Here is a 16,911-nt window from a genome sequence, read left to right as displayed (position 1 = left end):
AACGCTTCAGGCGCCTGAGTTAGCAAATTCAGCTCAGCTTAGACCTACTCAGCAGCAATTATGCACTCTCTGAAACAGAGTGATGTAAACAACAATCATATGTGAAATCCATAATACTAACCCAAAGGTGATACATTTAACAGTATGGCCATTACCATCGGCGCGTGAGATTGTCGACTTCGTTTCTAAGTCATATAAATCAACGGTTCCATCGTTTCGACCGGCTGCCAGAATGAAATCGGATGGATGAAATGTGATACATGTGACGGGTGATGCAGTCTCTTGGAACTCCATCACTTTGTTCGTCGTTCGTATATCCCAAATGATCACTGAACCTGTGAATATGCATGCATTTTGATTAATGTTGTGAACTTTTTTCCACTCAAACTCGTGTGCGTTTCATTCAAAATATTAATTTATGCAACATACATTCAAATCATTCATAAGAAAAGTGAATTGTGTGCATATGTATATAGATAAGTTGATGCGTAACAATAAACATCAAAATCACACGCCGCCTCTCACTGCACAGCATACAGCTCACATTTCTTTTGAATTCATTATAATTCGACTCTCCGTTATTGAATAATATTCATTCACTGTTGTATTAACTTACCTTCCGTTCCAGCCGATGCAATCCACCAGCCATCGGGTGAGAATTTCACGGAATTCACGTTTGCAATGTGACCACGAAATTTACTAAAGCAACTATCACTCTTTCGAACGTCCCACAGTCGAACGGTGGTATCATTGCTGCCACTAGCAAAAATGTAATTTCCATGCGGATGAAAGTCGAGTGTTCGTACACTTTTCATGTGACCATAAAATGTGACGCATCCCGGTTGTGTGTTTAGATCCCATCGCTTTATGATACCATTTTCATCGGCTGAATACACTAAATCATCGCCCGACGTAAATTTCACACAATCCACTTGACCATTGTGGCCGGGTAGTGACATAAAACACTTTTCATTTCCGAATGCCCATAAATTGACATTGCGATCTTGACCACCAGTAACGAGTACGCGACCCGTTTCGCCAATATCCAACGATGTCACCTTCTGTGAGTGGGCTTGAATTTCATCTAAATCAAAAGGAATCGAATGGAAATAAAATCATCATATTTTCATCCATCGTACAACTGACCACAAACAACAAACAACAGCAGCAACAACAACAGAAAATCGTACGTGTGTGCCTGTATACACGATTCTAGCTAATTTCCATAAGGCATTGAAACAAATCTAATTATGGATGGTAGTGGTGCGCAATGTGGTTATGGTGCGGGAGAAACAGCAATAAAATAAATCGTAATCAGTCAGAGAGAAAACCAATTACGGCTTATATATATCGTGTGAAAAGCGTATTCGTACTATATCGGAGCTAGCTGGCACGAATACGCGGCCGCATTACAATAATCCACATCACATTTCCACAATTCAGCAGGAGAGAAGCGAGAAAAAAACAACAAAGAAACACGCATTTGGTTTATGAAAAAAATAAACCCAAAATTCGCATATCCGATTCGTAAACGTCGGCGCGGCAACAACAATTTTTACAATGTGCACCGAAATTGGTATTGAATCGAAGCGAAGAATGAATATGTTAACCTTGTGTGTGGGCAATAATTCGAATAGTGTCTTTTTTACGAATATTATGTGTTAGGCTGAGTATGTTTTTTTCTGCTGCTTCTGCTGCTGTTGCTTCGGCCGTCTCTGTCTGACACACACACACAATACGCATCATTCACAAACAACTGTGCGAATATCACACGGTTTTCCTAATTTCATTGAACAAATGACCGATTTTCACTCGTCACCCAAAAATATTCACTTACATATTTTTGCAGTTAGCTTCCGTGTTAAGGCCATTCCAATCTCTTAATCACTTAGACTTATTCTAGGCCACAAAAAATATTAAATTTATTTTACAAATGAATTGTCAAAAACATCTGACATTTTTCTATTTATACAATAAACTAACTAATAAGCACACTGGAGCAGCAACGAATAGCAGTACAGATATTATAAAAAATAAAGGTTGAAACGAAAAAGAATAACACACACGAATTTGCATTGACTATAGCAACCGATCGGTGTCGTTCAATGACACGACAAATGTTTCAAATTATGGCGCTGTCAGCGGTTAATATAGATTTATTGTTGAAAATTTCAGTCTTTTCCACTGGTTTTTAGATAAAAAATCGATTTGTTTTCAAAATAGTTTAAAATAAATTGAATAACAATTTATTTCATCGTAATTTGATCGCTAGTTTTACCATTTCAACACTTCAGACGATATTCAATGAACGAATATGTTGCGCATGGTAACACCAAACTAAAAAGCGAATGTACGAACTGTCAAACATAAACAAAATTGTACATCATATAGCATTTAGAATTGTTGTCATCTCATCGTTGTCCGTCATCGACAAAAACAAAAGTGTTTCAGATTTTTTGTGCTTTAAATTAAATCAAATTAATAATCAATCATGTCGGCGAGATACGATCGTGCTGTTACAATTTTTTCACCCGATGGTCATTTATTGCAAGTTGAATATGCTCAAGAAGCTGTTCGCAAGGGATCCACTGCCGTAAGTATTCGCAACTACATAGAATTTGTATGTACAAACCATAACCTATAAACTCCATCGCCCGAAAAAAAAATTGCATGTCATGAATGATTTTGGACCGGTTTTCACGGAGAGTCGAATGAAATTTTTCCGAAAATTCCAAAAAAATTCCACATTCTTTTAAGGAAATGTCCAAATTTTCATGTTAAAATCTATTATAATTCTGAAGATAATAAAAAAATGTTCCATTATTGCTATGTCATAGGTCGGTGTACGAGGAGCCAATGTAGTTGTGTTAGGCGTCGAGAAAAAATCGGTGGCAAAATTGCAAGAGGAGCGAACCGTTCGCAAGATTTGCCTATTGGACAGTCATGTAGTGATGGCATTTGCTGGTTTAACAGCCGATGCTCGTATTTTGATCAATCGAGCACAGGTTGAGTGTCAAAGCCATAAACTCAGTGTTGAAGATCCAGTTACATTGGAATATATCACAAGGTATGTATTACTACTTCTCGCTTTTTTAAATTTAAATTTAATTGAAAGAACAATCAATTCAAAATGAAAGAACAATCAATTCAAAATAAAAATTAATGCCCTCCGAATTTCAATTCCAGATATATCGCCGGTTTGAAACAAAAGTACACCCAAAGTAATGGTCGTCGTCCGTTCGGTATTTCATGCCTAATTGGTGGCTTTGACTATGATGGCAAGCCACATTTGTATCAAACGGAACCGTCTGGTATTTACTACGAATGGAAGGGCAATGCCACCGGTCGTTCCGCAAAAACAGTGCGTGAATTCCTCGAAAAATACTACACCGACGATGAAGTTGCAACCGAAGATGGTGCTGTAAAATTGGCGATTAAAGCATTGCTAGAAGTGGCTCAGTCCGGTCAGAAAAATTTGGAAATTGCGGTCATGGAACGCGATAAACCATTGAAAATGCTGGATGCCGAAACCATTGAAAAGTATGTGAACATCATCGAGAAAGAGAAAGAAGAGGAAGCAGAAAAGAAGAAGCAAAAGAAGTGAATTTAAGGTTAAGTGAAACATTTCATGTTGATGGCACTTCTTATTTTGTTTATTCGGTTTTTAAAAATCCATTGAATGCAACATTTATACTTATAAATAAATAAAAAAAACACATACAAAAATTAACCAGAAGAAAAAACACGAGCGTTTATTTTATGTCAATTTTTAAGCGGTTTCAGCGTGACAGAGGATTTGTTTCGATGGTTTCACCAGCAGATGTAGCTTGTCATTGCCTGCTGTTCATTGTTTTCATTCATCTACAGAAGACAGAATATAAAGTGAGAGATATCAACAAACTGAATTGTCATTCGCAATGTCTTTATTGTGTGGGCAAGTGTGAGCCGCCTGTTCCATAATCGCAGCGGAGCTACGTTTTTTTTTCTGTTGTTTGTTTTCTATTTCTACTATGCATTGACATTTGGTGCAATATTTTAGTGTTTCTAAGTAAATCAATAGCAAAATACGCAATTTTTATATATTAGTCGAGTTTTAGTATTGACGATATCCAGTGGAAATATGGACAAAGAACGGTGAGAAAATGGTTTTACATCAATGAAACCAATAATTACCTGTTGATTGTGAATGTGAAGAAAAATATGATTTATCAATTTTAAATTTGGATGATAGTGAATGAAAAATGAGTCATATCGGTGCATCGATAGGCAAGACCGGTTTTATTGATACGTTTTCTTTGTTCAATTTTTCGTAGATTTTCATTGCTGTTGCTTGAACCGAATGAAATTTACTTTGAAGATTTTCTCGTGAACCTGATTACGGAGAGCCCATCCGATGATATCAAAGTACCTGATGAACAGCTGTGCATTGGCCACCTTAAAATGTGCTCCAAATCTATAGTATTCGATCCGAAAGACTTGGAACTGCCACTTATCAAAATAACCTACAAAAATTGTAGTCGTATCTTCATATGGCCGGGCAAAATCAATGGCAAAGAATCCAATGTACTCGCGGTTTCGTGCAATCAATACACTGAAATGCTCTCAAAAAACGTCGTCGCTCCATATACATTTAAGATGGAAACACGCACGTTTCTATTCAATTTCCATTATGCCAAAGTCTATGAGTATCTTGATCAATTGAGACAATTTCATCGAGCATCGAAACTTCATGTATGCGAACAGAACGATATGGTAAGAATTTTGATGAAATTTCAGGGCGATAAACAGATTGAAATTAAACAATGTATTTTTGTATCGTGTTGATAGATTGCGACCATTGTTTACTCACGTCATAAGCGTGTCAAATTTAACCCACTTTGGCTAGACGATATCTATGAAACAGTGCTAGTTGACCACACTGTTGACGAAATCCATCCACTCATTTTGAATCCAGGACGACTTCTACTATCCACGAAACGCATTTATTTTCAACCGTACAACAATATTCAACCGGTAATTATTTACATCAATGTCAATGTTTATCATAACTAATTGGATGTTATTCATCAATTTCAGTATCCAGTTATCAAAATCAATTTGGAGAGTATAAACAGTTTGATTTGCAGACGATTCGTTTTGCAACACATTGTAATGACTTTTGCATACTAAATCAGCACTTTCAATTAACTGAAAAGTCGACGATTTTTTTCTCATCAACATTCAATTGAATATTTACAGGGCCTCGAGATTAAATGGTCGGAGAATGACTCAGAACGCATACTGTATGTGTCATTTCGCAACGATAATGAGCGTGATGAATTTTATGAACAAACAATATCACAAAGCTGTGTAAAAATTACGCAGACTGAACCAGAGAGTATGACACTTAAATGGCAAAATGGCATTATATCCAATTACGATTATTTACTCTACTTAAATAGGTGAGTCAGAATATTGGCAAAAGTGATGGCTTAATTGGAAAACAATTCCAACATTTTGACGAAAATACAATTATAATTTCGTTCCATGTGGTTGTTCGTTGATTACAGTTTAGCAGACCGTACCACCAATGATTTAACACAATATCCAGTATTTCCGTGGGTGATTAGTGATTACTTATCACAGGAGATTGACTTGAATGACCCCAACAGCTACCGAGATTTGACTAAACCAATTGGAGCTTTGAATGAGAACCGACTGAATCAACTCAAAGAGCGATGTGAAGAGATGGATGAACCAAAGTAAGCATTTTTTCACATGACACATTTTTATTGGGTAATGATTTTAATGATTGTTTGTTATTTCAGGTTTTTATATGGATCTCATTATTCTGCTCCAGCTCTCGTACTTTTTTACTTGGCTCGAAAACATCCGAAATTAATTTTGTGCTTGCAAAATGGCTACTTCGACCATCCAGATCGAATGTTTAATAAAGTTTCGGACACTTTTCGCAATTGCCTGCATAATATGGCTGATTTTAAGGTGAGACCAGTTTATTGGAAGAATTTGCATTACAATTCTTATGAAAGCTCTTCGTTCATCATAAATTTTTAATGAAGAAAGAAAGTTGAATATAAAATTTGAAAATTCTCTACATTTAATGGGATTGTTTGTCCATTTTCAGGAATTGATTCCCGAATTCTATGACCTCAACAAAAAAGGCGATTTCCTCGTGAACAATATGAAAATAAACTTTGGTAAACGAGCCGATGGAACACCAGTGAATCATGTCGCGTTACCACCCTGGGCTGACAATTCACCAGAGAAGTTCATTTCAGTTCTCCGCGAAGGCCTTGAATCGGAGCATGTATCGAAAAGTTTACATCACTGGATTGATTTAATATTCGGGTATAAACAGCGTGGCGAAGAAGCAATCAAAGCGAATAATCTCTTTTATCACTTGTGTTACGAAGGGGCCGTTGATCTTGACCATATCAATGATTTAACCAAGCGGCATGCTCTTGAAGTACAAATCTCCGAATTTGGTCAAATTCCAAAGCAATTATTCAAAAAACCACATGTGCCCAGACTTTGTACTAATAGGTTTAGAAGGCTGAGCAGTGTTGTGAGTGCAGATCGCGAGTTTATTTCCGATGTTGTCGATTCAAACGAAGATCTTCACAACGATGCATTCAAAGCGATAACATTTTTGGACACGTATCAAAGTCACAAAGACCTCATCAGTTCAGTACTCGTCGATGGTAATCTGGTTGTCACAACTGGTAAAGATGGTTTGCTGAAGTGTTATAACATGAAGGGAAAAAGACAAGTTAGGTAAATACATTCCCTATTTAGAGAAGAAATATGATAATGACTAATCCACAATTTCAGGAGCGTTTCAATGGGAAATATGCCGTTGAGTGCTTGCATTAAAATTCCAAATCAAAACTCATTCATTTTGGGCAGTTGGGATAATTCAATGTAAGTTACTAGTCAACATCAGATCTGATCAATCGACATCAGTTTCATGGTTTAATTTGTATCTTTTTTTTTTCAGTATGATCTACGATTGTGATTATGGCCGAAAAATCAACGAGATTCCTGCACACGACGATGCCGTGTCATGTCTATCGTATATGGATGATGTGGGAGTTTTGGTGTCTGGCAGTTGGGATTGTAGCGTTAAGTGAGTTTTTCATCAAGTTTCAAAATTAGTCGCTACATTCTAAAACGTTTTTTATCTGCAATTTCCAGAGTATGGAAGGGCTTCGACACCAAACCGTACAGTCTATCCGATTCACTCGTTGCATATTACTCATTCGAAGAGAAGGTGATTACCGTGGATGCATTCCATGTGAAAGATATGATAAAAGTGGTGGTTGGATTGGCAAGTGGCGATGTGATACTATGGAGACTGAAAACATCGGGACGGTTGAGTCCCGGTTCGGTCGAAACAATTGATACCAAATTACTATTTACGCATGCCGATGAAGTGACTAGCGTTTCATTCAATAAAAATGGCACTAAAGTGGCATCATGTGCTCTGGACTGTGTGTTGTATGTGTGTGATATTGATACGGGCATGACATTATTCAAAAAGGAACACTCGACCTGCTTGATCTGTTTGAGCTGGTGCCATGAAAATGGAATTCTCTACCTGGGTGATAATACGGGATTGATTTACGTGTGGAATATGATGGCTGGCGAGCAGAATTGCTCGGAATCTGGCTTCAATGGTCCGATCACCAGCATTACATCCACGCTTGACCCAGAGAACAAGTGCAAAGTCATCGCGGCTGGAGTCGATGGCAATGAATTCCTGGTCAAAAGTTGGATCAATGAATGAATTCGTAGCACCGTCTAAAAATTTTAGTTTCAATTATTTGTGTTTCTTTAAATTGGACCCATTCAATTTGAGAGAGTCTCGACATATTTGTATATAATTTGTATTTTTAATTAGAAAAAATATTGAAAATAAAAAAACAGATTTTAAAACTATTGGAATTCTTTGAGTTTTAATTTTCAACTGAAAACTGGAACAAATTTTTTTTCTGAAACGATAAAAACAACAGACACCCCAATCACATCGATGTATGTGTGCGTCTCTGCAGTGCATGTGCTGCGACACCAATGACAGCTCGTTGACGTTTGCTCAGTCAATTTTTTTCAGTATTGTTTTTACACCAACAACAACTTGTCTGTGTCATCGTCATCGTCTCTCACTTGGAATAAAATAAGAGAAAAAAAACTTTAGCCACAATGAGTGTTTACGATGATATTAAGTTGTAAGTTAAATTTTAAGTCAAAAATATTGCTCATCCAATTGAAGTGAATGAAAACGGAAATTTTTTTGCCAACACAACATGGATACGTGATTCAGCCTTTACGCGTTGACATACATTATGACGTCTAGATAAATTTGCTTTCATGATTTCATGTTTATTCGTCGGATGTCTAAAAACACATTTTATGGATTAAATTTACAGATACAGTTTACATGACAAATTTATAATTCAACCAAAGGATAGCGTCGAAGAGTTGATTATCAATCGAATAAATGGCACTGTCACGGTTCAAGGTAAGTTTGAGGGCAACATTCAATTGATTTGGTCCGTATATCAATTTAACCAATTTTAATTATAGGCATCACCAATCAGTACTACGACAGTCGCACACTGCGGAAAGTATGCGGCATTTTGGGAACGATTAAGTTGATCAGTGGCCAATACTTGGTGGTGGCAACGCATCGTGAATTTGTGGGTGTTATCAATAATCAGGTTATATGGCGTTTGGCTGGACATGAATTGATACCATTTATTCCATCATTGATTCACTTATCAGACACTCAGGTTTGTTCATACCATGTTGGTACACTGACTTCAGACCCAAAATATAAGACAAAAATCCAAATTGAAAATGATTTTTATCGATTTTTTTTACAGAAAGTTCAAAATGAAACATATTTGTCGATGATTAACCAAACATTGAACACGCCATTTTTCTACTTTTCCTACACTTACGATCTAACGCATACTCTTCAGAGATTGAGTGCCATGGGCCCAAACTTTCATGAGGTAAAATTGGAACTTGTTGATGATTTGCTATTTGTGATGAAAAAAATATCTAAATTTTATAACATCAAATGAATGATTTTGTTACAGTCGGGTATGGCACAACGAGCTGACCGTCGATTCATGTGGAACGGACATTTGCTGAAAGATTTCCTAACACCATCGCTCCGACGATTCTGTTTGCCTATCATTCACGGCTGTATGTATCTCATGATTGAATTGAAAGTTACAATGTATCTTGCAAGAGACGATTTCGATTGTAATCTCTTAAATTTGACCTAAAAAACTTGAGTTTTTGTTTAAAATACATATATGATAATTCATTCTTTTGTCTTGCAGTCATTTCGATAAATCAAGTGAACGTAAACAACAGCACCTTCACATGGGCTTTGATTTCAAGACGTTCCATTCATAGAGCTGGTACGCGTTTCTTCCGTCGTGGTATCGATAAAGATGTGAGTTGAAACGTTTCCTTTCTGAAATAAATTTGCAAATTGAACATATTGGTTTACTCTTTGTTACAGGGGGATTGTGCAAACTTCGTTGAAACCGAGCAAATTGTCGAATATTTGAACGATAAAATTTCATTTGTACAAATTCGGGGCAGCATTCCGTTGTACTGGTCACAGAGTCCAGATATTCGCTATAAGCCATCATTAAATATCGACTTGACAAAGGAGCACCTATCTGCTGCTCTTAAGCATGCCGAGACAATGCTTAAAACCTACGGTCGACATGTTTATGTGAATTTGGTGAGTACGAAAATGTTCGTAAACATCCCATAATTTGTTCTAATGTTCAAAAATCTTTTAAAAATTAGATCGATCATCGTGGCAAAGAAGAATTACTGGCGAAAGGTTTTTCGAATCTAATCAATCAGCTAGGGTTACCGAATATCCGTTATGAATCGTTTGATTTCCACGCTGAATGCCGTAAAATGCAATGGCATCGTTTGAACATCTTAATCGATCGATTGGCTCATGAGCAAGACGAAATGGGTGTATTCCATGTGAAAACTGATGGCACAGTCATTTCAACGCAATCTGGAGTATTCCGGACCAATTGCATCGATTGTTTGGATCGTACGAATGTGGTGCAAAGTATGCTGGCCAGACGCTCTCTACAACAAGTGTTGGAAAAACTGAATATCCTATCGCTTGGACAATCGATTCAATCGGTTATCACATTCGATTCGCTGTTCAAAAACGTATGGGCTGATAATGCCGACTTGATTTCGGTGCAGTACTCGGGCACCGGAGCTTTGAAGACGGATTTCACCAGAACTGGAAAACGAACCATTCAAGGGGCTTTGCAAGATGGTGTCAATTCGATGACACGGTATATTAAGAACAATTTTAGCGATGGATTTCGACAGGTATTATTTTTGATAATTTCATTTTATTTCTCTGGAAAAAAAGATTCTAAGCAATTTTTCTTCCTCTTTACCTTCACTGTGTACATTTATATTCACTCTCTTTCCACCAATAAATACGAATCTCATTCTATCTTCAGGATGCCATCAATCTGTTCCTTGGTAATTACGTCATCCAAGATAGTGAAGGAAAACTCATTCCTTGCCCATTGGAAGTACAAAAAGGATGGAAACAAGCCACGGTAACTGAAATATTTTTTTGTCCATGAAATCCAACTGGATCATTAATTGACGACAACTTCTTTTTCCATTCCAGTTTCCGTCCGTTTTAGTGTTTGCCATTGCAATGTTCTGCGCATCGGTAATTCTACCGCAAGAGTATAATACGGAGAACATGTTGTTCATGCTATTTTGGGGCAGTATGGTTGGCATAACATTCAAGGGAATATTACGCTTTGGGTCTGAGTTTGTTGACTTCCCGAAACTCTTGCCGTGCGTCGACCAAAATAATGCAAACAAAATATTATAGTTTAAATAGCAGAAGCACTTAGATGCTTTATTCCAAGTAACCAGAGGGCAGCTTATGTTAAAATCAACACTCATATAACTAGAGTAACGGCCCAAAGCATAGCGAAACTAAGCGTATAAATCACCTCCATAGCAGATAGTAATAATATTAATGTACCACGTATATTCCGTTTCTTTTGACAATCGACAATTCCATTTTGAAAACAATATTCTTCACTTTTCCATTGAATGTTTCTTTTCGATGTGATTTGAAAGGGAGAGGGAGAAAATTCAAGTCAAAGCCATTTGAAAGTAGTTTTTTTCGTATTTAATTTTTTTATTATATTGCCTGTCAGATTTTTTTAAGCTAGCTGTTCAATTGTAAATATTCTAATTGAATTTTCGAACGTTTCTTAAAAATCAACATTTATTTCGAAAAACAAAAAAAATAATAAATGTGGACTGGTTAAGCCAAAAGGAAAGTGTTTGTTTTACAATGGTGCGGTGATTTGTTTCAGTTTGTATGCATTTCGTCCCGATAAGAATTTCAGCTCTTTGTCAAGGCCAGGAACATAGTTTTGAATCCATTTTCGGTCTAAATAGTAGTTGATAACGTGATCGAACTCTTGATCGTTGTACAAATCGACTCGCATCGGAACAAATGGATCGATGAATTCGAAACCTTTTCGTCCCATTAGGTATTTCGGTAAATTGGATTCCATTCGGTCTTCGGACAGAGCCCATTTATCGACGACCAGCAAACACACTCCTCCGGTCCAGTCCGATTGTGTCATACTCAAGAATGGCTGTGTGATTGTAATGTCGTCCGGCGTTGCTTTGATTTTGTTGTCGAATTTCATGACGGTTTTCGGGTGGAAGAATGCATTGAATCCGTCGATGGCAACCATGGTTCGGCACTTGCCTTCCGTTGACTGTTGTTTCAACTCCTCCAAAAGCACTGCAATTGTGTCGGTGGCGAATTTCACGCGATTTATTCCATGTTCAATCAATTCTAATAGTGTTGATCCAGCTGGGGTCGACTCACGCTGTGACCAAACGTACTCTTTGGAGCATTTCAAATCCAATTTCATTAACAAGTCCGTGTTTTGTGTTTTGAAGTGAATCAACCAAGAAGCGGCATCAATGTTAATATCCAAATAACCTTCTTTGGTTTCCGAATTGGATCGCTCTTTTGGCCGCTTAAACCAGTCGGGCACCCATGGAACATGCACAATAACAAAGTCATTTGCTTGGCCGTAGTGAATCAAATGAAGCAACTGTAACGATTTTCCAACACCCAATTCACCGTAGAATACAAAACGATTGATTGGCTTTGTATAATCCGTTTTGTTGAGGTATCCAATTACTTCGACGGCTGGCTCACGCACCATCAAACTCATTTCAGTGAATGCTTTTGTATCCTCGAAGTACTTTTTTGGCATTGTTGTCTTATGAAAAGTGGTTTTCCGCAAACTCGGATCGACTGTATAGAAGCGGGCGAGATGAGCTTCAGTGTGGTTGGTTGGATTCGATTCCAATGTACGGAAATTATCGAATTTTACACTGGCCTCTGTTGCTTGCGATGAGAAAAAACGGCCACTTGATTTTGGTGCCAATATACTTCGACGCAACCACATTTTGACCGAAATTTTATTTACAAATTTATCTCAATTCGATTGCGGCACAAAAACGTACGTCTCTCAGATGTTTTCACTGACACTTATCGCACATAACCTCGAAACATATCAAATTGAATGTCCCATTGAGATATGTCACACAGCACATCACAATCGTGTTTCGACTCACGCAACTTACTACTGACTTTTTTCAAGTTTGAATTTGGAACTGGCATTCATGTTCATGTTTGGAAGATCATATTTTTCATTCAAATGATTTGATAAAAGAGTCAATTTAGAAACCGTAACCAATTTTCAACTTCATTTAAGATATTTTGAAATATTCTACATCAAAATCTATATTCAAATGTTATGTTCACATTTCATTGCAACGTATCGAAACATGTCCAACGAATATTCTAAGTAGTTCATATCCATTTGTGCACCGGTATGATTAATTTAAAGATTTACAGTTGAAATCTAATTTGAAAGTCAATTTTAACTTGACAATAGACGGTGTTGAATACCTTCAAGATTTGAATTCAAATAATTTGACACCCTACATACATGTATATGAAACGGTCATATGCATTAACATTGTTTATATGCTCGTACTTTCGTTGTTGTTTGTGTGGAAACACAAGCGGTTCAAATTGATTTTTAATTGGAATATCAGAATCTTCTTTGCAAAAAGAATTGAATATGTCAGAGAATTTAATGAACTATGCGACGAATCAGATGATAAAAGCAAAGAAGCAATAAATAGAGTGGAAATCATATAGAATTTTTTTAGTTTTCCTTCACTAAAAAAAACAAAGAAAGAGGATGCGAGGTCACGCAAAAGAGCTAAAGAGATATTCAATATGGAGCAAAACTCGAAATCCATATTATTTTGCATCATTGTACTAACATCAACAGCTGATCGTAGTTAGAAGTAATTTGTAAAATCAATGATTTTCTAATAAATGAATTGAGAATAAAGGTAGAGAGTTTATGATGAATTTCGATATTAGTCAAGAATAATCAATTAAAATGGAACAAAAATTCAAATTTAATCAAATAATTCTAAGGATGATTCGTTTGTCCGATTTGATTTAACAATAAAGCAGCGCATAATTTTAAAACGAAATAAGTAAAATAAACTCTAGATATTTTATTGAAATTAGTTTTGAATTTTGATCCCAGATTAAATTCGATTCAGTCTTGCGTTTAAAACGCATTTGAAATTTGTGTTTAAATTTTTCGGCGGCTTCATATTCAACGCTCGAAAAAAACTCGAATTGCTGCCAAAAATGTGGCTAATCTCAACAAGTGCATACAATAAAAAGAGCTGTTGAATGGAAAATAAAATCCTTGCAAACGAATTGAAACAAACAAATTTACAAATCTCGTTTTTTATTGGTTTTTCGTTTCATCTTACTACTAAAGTAGAGTTGTAAAAAGCAATCTGGCCCTTCTTCTCTTTTATAATTGATTGTACATTTTTTGTATTTGTTTTTCTGATTGCTCGTCAAGCAATTTATTATTTTTAAGAAAACGGCAAATGGGCTGGCTGTGTTGTGCACAACTCATAAATGGGCTCCACAGAGTATTACAGTTTACCACCATCCAGATGAGCTGCTTGGCCATGCTTTTAGAGAGAATTGAAGACGATTTTAAGAAAAATTAATAATATGCATTTGATGCATGCTCTTTACACTCTCATTAGAGAAGAACTTTTCGGAGAGGAATGATTACTTTCGATTATGTAGTTTTATCGTAAATTTTCGTCGAAAAAAAATAATTGAAACGATTTAAAAAAAAAATTGGAATATATTTTCAATAGAACTAAAGATACAAACCATTCCATCCACTACTTGATGGCCATGCACTGTTCGATGGCCATGCACTGCTTGATGGCCATGCACTACTCGATGGCCATGCACTGCTGGACCATCCGCTGCTTGGCCATGCAGAGGCACCTGACCAACCGCTACCATAGCTCGGTTTGCTTGGCCAGCCTTAAAAATTCAACAGAAATCGATGAGTTTTTTTAGGAACATTTGAAATATTTTAGATTTTGTTGATTTTGATATTCAAATTCCTGAATATGTTGTCTAATATATACTTCTAACTAACTGAAACACACAAATAAAATTCAACAAACTCAATGACAATCATCGAGAAAAAAAAGAGATTTTTTTAATGGAGAACAAATCTTTTGTTCAATTACCTGCGCTTGGCCATCCAGCAGAGCTGCTTGACCATCCTGTGTAAGAAAAGAAAAATGTTTAAAATTTGGAATTTCGACAGATTTTGAAATTGTTTTTTTTTTCTTCGAAAATTGTGCTTGTTCCATATTTGTGTCTCACATAGGAGTTTCGTCATAGAATCACACATACCGGAGCTTGGCCACCATCCTGTAATAAAAAAATTAAAGCAATCGAAATCATCATGAGGATTCTCATAACAATTAAACGAATCTTTTCTAATTTTTTTATCATCAAAAATGTTTTCGATTCAATTTGCCAAAACAAATGACCCAAGTTCAAAATGATTGAATTACCTGATGAGTAGCTTGGTTGTTTCCAGCCGCTTGACCATCCATGGCTTGGTGCAACCCATTTCACAACTTTAACTGGAGCGTGAGCGTATCCTCCCCCATAGCTCCATCCCGAGCCTAAATGATAGTTAAGATTAGAATCAGTTCAACGATTTACTGATTGAGCAATGCGCTCTTCACCAATATTTATCGGTCATTTCACATGGGTGCAGAGAAGAAAAATGTAAACAAAAATTTAAGTTACCGTACGATGGCCAGCCACCACCACCACTCCATCCAGTACTGATGGCTGAAGCTGATGCGTAAGCAAACACAGCGAGCAAGCAAATAAATACCTAATGAAAAATCGGTAACGTAAATAAAAAGCACTTGAAACAATTGAATTAAAACCGAAGAAGGTTAATGATTTCAATCACAGCTCAAGCGCTAAAATATCACAAACACATTTGTTTTTCCAATGCAAACAATTTGTTGAACACTAAATGCGACGCGCATCGTTGACGTTTCCTCGAAAGATTCACAAAAAATCGTAATGCACATGAAAATGAGTGATAACTTGTAATTATAACAAAATCTCTCAACGAAAACACAAACTCATTTTTTTATTCACAAAGAAATTGCTCTGCAAATTCAAGTTGAAAAAATAACTTAAAATTTTCGTGAATTCATTTACCTTCATCTTTCTGTTTCACGTTTTATCTTGCGCTTCACAAAATCAACTGATGCCTACCTCTTCGGCGCTAGTACTTTTATACAATTTTTCGTGCACGCAGAGATTCGATATCTGGAAGGTGCTGAAATGGAATCAGAGAGAATCAAGCCGCTTCAGCGAAGACGCAACGCAACAACAATAACATTTGTTTGCTGAAAGCGACGTGAAGACAACGGCTGTGTTCGTGTGCTGAAAGTAAAATTCGCGGTTGGAGGAGGGATTGAATCGATGGCACGTTCATGATGACGATGACGGAACCACACTATTTACACTCGCGTTATATTGCATTCTTTGAGCCTATATTTTCGATACAGCCAATAAATCACACTTACACTTTTGTTCCATAGAAAGCGCAAGTTCAATCGATTATTCTATAAAGTAGTTCGATCATTAATCGACGATTTTGGAGTCATTTTTGTGGCGTCTCCACTCGCATTTAATTTCCATTGTAGAAGCTTGCTTGTCAAAGTTCAAACATCATTGCAAACATATGGAAGTGGAGGAAATGACGCCAAGCTGCACGAGGTTATTTTAATAAGATACGTATCTATGTTTGTATCATCATTGAGCAATAAATCTTGCAAATTAATTTTATTGATGCCTAAATATTGCTGTTCAATAGGCGTTAGTTCCGTTTTTGCTTTGCGGTTTTGTGGTGTTCTTGGGTTGATTCCGTAATCAAAATGACGCTGATTGATGCCTCAAACCAGCCATTATTATTGATCTAAATTTTCCGTCAATATAAATGTCGAAATCAATCCGAAAACCAATCAATATTGCGCCAACTAATTGCATTTGTGTTGGACATTCTAATGGAAGTAAAAGAAGAAGCATCACAAAGCTATGACAGAGAACACGTCAAATTGAATCAATGCGCTGTTTGGTTTTTTCTGTTATACATTGTAATCAAGGCTAAGACACACGACCATTGTTGTTACAATTGTACGGTGTGCACTTTAATTGTGACTCTCCCAAAATGTCTATTCAACTCATTATAAATTGACTTGTTGCGACCGTTTTTTTTTCTGCGTCTCAACTTTTTTGCGCTTCATTCATCGTTATGAAAAAGGTGTAAAACTATTGACACGTCCCATAAAGTAAGAGACACTTTTACATGCTAGGTCATTTTTACCATATTACAATTGACGCGA

The 16,911-nt window shown here is 36.5% G+C and overlaps 6 protein-coding genes across 7 annotated transcripts in view; 3 read left to right on the top strand and 3 right to left on the bottom strand.

The window, feature by feature from the left end:
- The window catches only part of LOC129569606 (katanin p80 WD40 repeat-containing subunit B1), a 6,358-nt gene extending 4,026 nt beyond the window's left edge, over positions 1-2,332 (bottom strand). Inside the window, exons 1-3 of the mRNA XM_055448639.1 lie at positions 1,838-2,332; positions 617-1,084; positions 122-335 (exon numbers count right to left, since the gene is read on the bottom strand). Coding sequence (XP_055304614.1) covers positions 122-335; positions 617-1,084; positions 1,838-1,871 — 716 coding nt within the window. The 5' untranslated portion in view covers positions 1,872-2,332. The remainder of the gene's footprint in view (positions 1-121; positions 336-616; positions 1,085-1,837) is intronic.
- Positions 2,333-2,367: 35 nt separating this feature from the next.
- Positions 2,368-3,687, top strand: LOC129569609 (proteasome subunit alpha type-7-1). Its single transcript, XM_055448643.1, has 3 exons — positions 2,368-2,593; positions 2,838-3,067; positions 3,187-3,687. Exons 1-3 carry the CDS (start codon positions 2,492-2,494, stop codon positions 3,602-3,604), a joined length of 750 nt encoding a protein of 249 aa, XP_055304618.1. The 5' UTR covers positions 2,368-2,491; the 3' UTR covers positions 3,605-3,687.
- Positions 3,688-3,737: 50 nt separating this feature from the next.
- LOC129569605 (protein FAN-like) lies at positions 3,738-7,944 on the top strand. Its single transcript, XM_055448638.1, has 11 exons — positions 3,738-4,134; positions 4,314-4,752; positions 4,828-5,013; positions 5,077-5,148; positions 5,239-5,441; positions 5,550-5,741; positions 5,808-5,982; positions 6,125-6,774; positions 6,832-6,921; positions 6,998-7,126; positions 7,195-7,944. The coding sequence occupies exons 1-11, from the start codon at positions 4,121-4,123 to the stop codon at positions 7,784-7,786; spliced, it is 2,742 nt and encodes a 913-aa protein (XP_055304613.1). The 5' UTR covers positions 3,738-4,120; the 3' UTR covers positions 7,787-7,944.
- Positions 7,945-8,090: 146 nt separating this feature from the next.
- On the top strand, positions 8,091-11,367 carry LOC129569607 (phosphatidylinositol-3-phosphatase SAC1). The gene is made up of 10 exons (XM_055448641.1): positions 8,091-8,225; positions 8,427-8,518; positions 8,584-8,789; positions 8,883-9,014; positions 9,102-9,210; positions 9,351-9,466; positions 9,536-9,763; positions 9,832-10,386; positions 10,524-10,625; positions 10,700-11,367. The coding sequence occupies exons 1-10, from the start codon at positions 8,200-8,202 to the stop codon at positions 10,910-10,912; spliced, it is 1,779 nt and encodes a 592-aa protein (XP_055304616.1). The 5' UTR covers positions 8,091-8,199; the 3' UTR covers positions 10,913-11,367.
- On the bottom strand, positions 11,207-12,641 carry LOC129569608 (28S ribosomal protein S29, mitochondrial). The gene has a single exon (XM_055448642.1). It carries the CDS (start codon positions 12,525-12,527, stop codon positions 11,382-11,384), a length of 1,146 nt encoding a protein of 381 aa, XP_055304617.1. The 5' UTR covers positions 12,528-12,641; the 3' UTR covers positions 11,207-11,381.
- Positions 12,642-13,870: 1,229 nt separating this feature from the next.
- LOC129569610 (uncharacterized transmembrane protein DDB_G0289901-like) lies at positions 13,871-15,813 on the bottom strand. 2 transcript variants are annotated; one of them, XM_055448644.1, is made up of 7 exons: positions 15,722-15,813; positions 15,293-15,383; positions 15,052-15,165; positions 14,888-14,905; positions 14,719-14,754; positions 14,348-14,506; positions 13,871-14,136 (listed from the first exon to the last, which is right to left on the bottom strand). In XM_055448644.1, the coding sequence occupies exons 1-7, from the start codon at positions 15,725-15,727 to the stop codon at positions 14,105-14,107; spliced, it is 456 nt and encodes a 151-aa protein (XP_055304619.1). In that variant the 5' UTR covers positions 15,728-15,813; the 3' UTR covers positions 13,871-14,104. The 2 variants fall into 2 exon arrangements, with proteins under 2 accessions (XP_055304619.1, XP_055304620.1); XM_055448645.1 differs by lacking the exon at positions 14,888-14,905 and having other exon boundaries at positions 15,722-15,803.
- Between the last annotated feature and the right edge of the window lie 1,098 nt (positions 15,814-16,911).

This window comes from Sitodiplosis mosellana, unplaced genomic scaffold, assembly GCF_009176505.1.
Source record: "Sitodiplosis mosellana isolate CC-2019 unplaced genomic scaffold, AAFC_SMos_1.0 Smas_scaffold_38, whole genome shotgun sequence".
Lineage (NCBI taxonomy): Eukaryota > Metazoa > Arthropoda > Insecta > Diptera > Cecidomyiidae > Sitodiplosis > Sitodiplosis mosellana.
Note: the sequence above shows the minus strand (reverse complement) of the source record. Positions and strands in the feature narration are given on the sequence as shown.

Coding starts and splice junctions, on each gene's coding strand:
- LOC129569610 (XM_055448644.1), bottom strand. Junction 15,166..15,292: donor TGGTGGCTGGCCATCGTACG/GTAACTTAAATT, acceptor ACTATCATTTAG/GCTCGGGATGGAGCTATGGG. Junction 14,507..14,718: donor TGCTGGATGGCCAAGCGCAG/GTAATTGAACAA, acceptor TGAATTTTTAAG/GCTGGCCAAGCAAACCGAGC.
- LOC129569609 (XM_055448643.1), top strand. CDS start 2,492: ATGTCGGCGAGATACGATCGTGCTGTTACAATTTTTTCACCCGATGGT. Junction 2,594..2,837: donor TTCGCAAGGGATCCACTGCC/GTAAGTATTCGC, acceptor GCTATGTCATAG/GTCGGTGTACGAGGAGCCAA. Junction 3,068..3,186: donor ACATTGGAATATATCACAAG/GTATGTATTACT, acceptor TTTCAATTCCAG/ATATATCGCCGGTTTGAAAC.
- LOC129569607 (XM_055448641.1), top strand. CDS start 8,200: ATGAGTGTTTACGATGATATTAAGTT. Junction 8,519..8,583: donor TGGCACTGTCACGGTTCAAG/GTAAGTTTGAGG, acceptor TTTTAATTATAG/GCATCACCAATCAGTACTAC. Junction 8,790..8,882: donor TTCACTTATCAGACACTCAG/GTTTGTTCATAC, acceptor TTTTTTTTACAG/AAAGTTCAAAATGAAACATA.
- LOC129569605 (XM_055448638.1), top strand. Junction 5,149..5,238: donor GATTCGTTTTGCAACACATT/GTAATGACTTTT, acceptor GAATATTTACAG/GGCCTCGAGATTAAATGGTC. Junction 6,775..6,831: donor AAGGGAAAAAGACAAGTTAG/GTAAATACATTC, acceptor CCACAATTTCAG/GAGCGTTTCAATGGGAAATA.
- LOC129569608 (XM_055448642.1), bottom strand. CDS start 12,527: ATGTGGTTGCGTCGAAGTATATTGGCACCAAAATCAAGTGGCCGTTTT.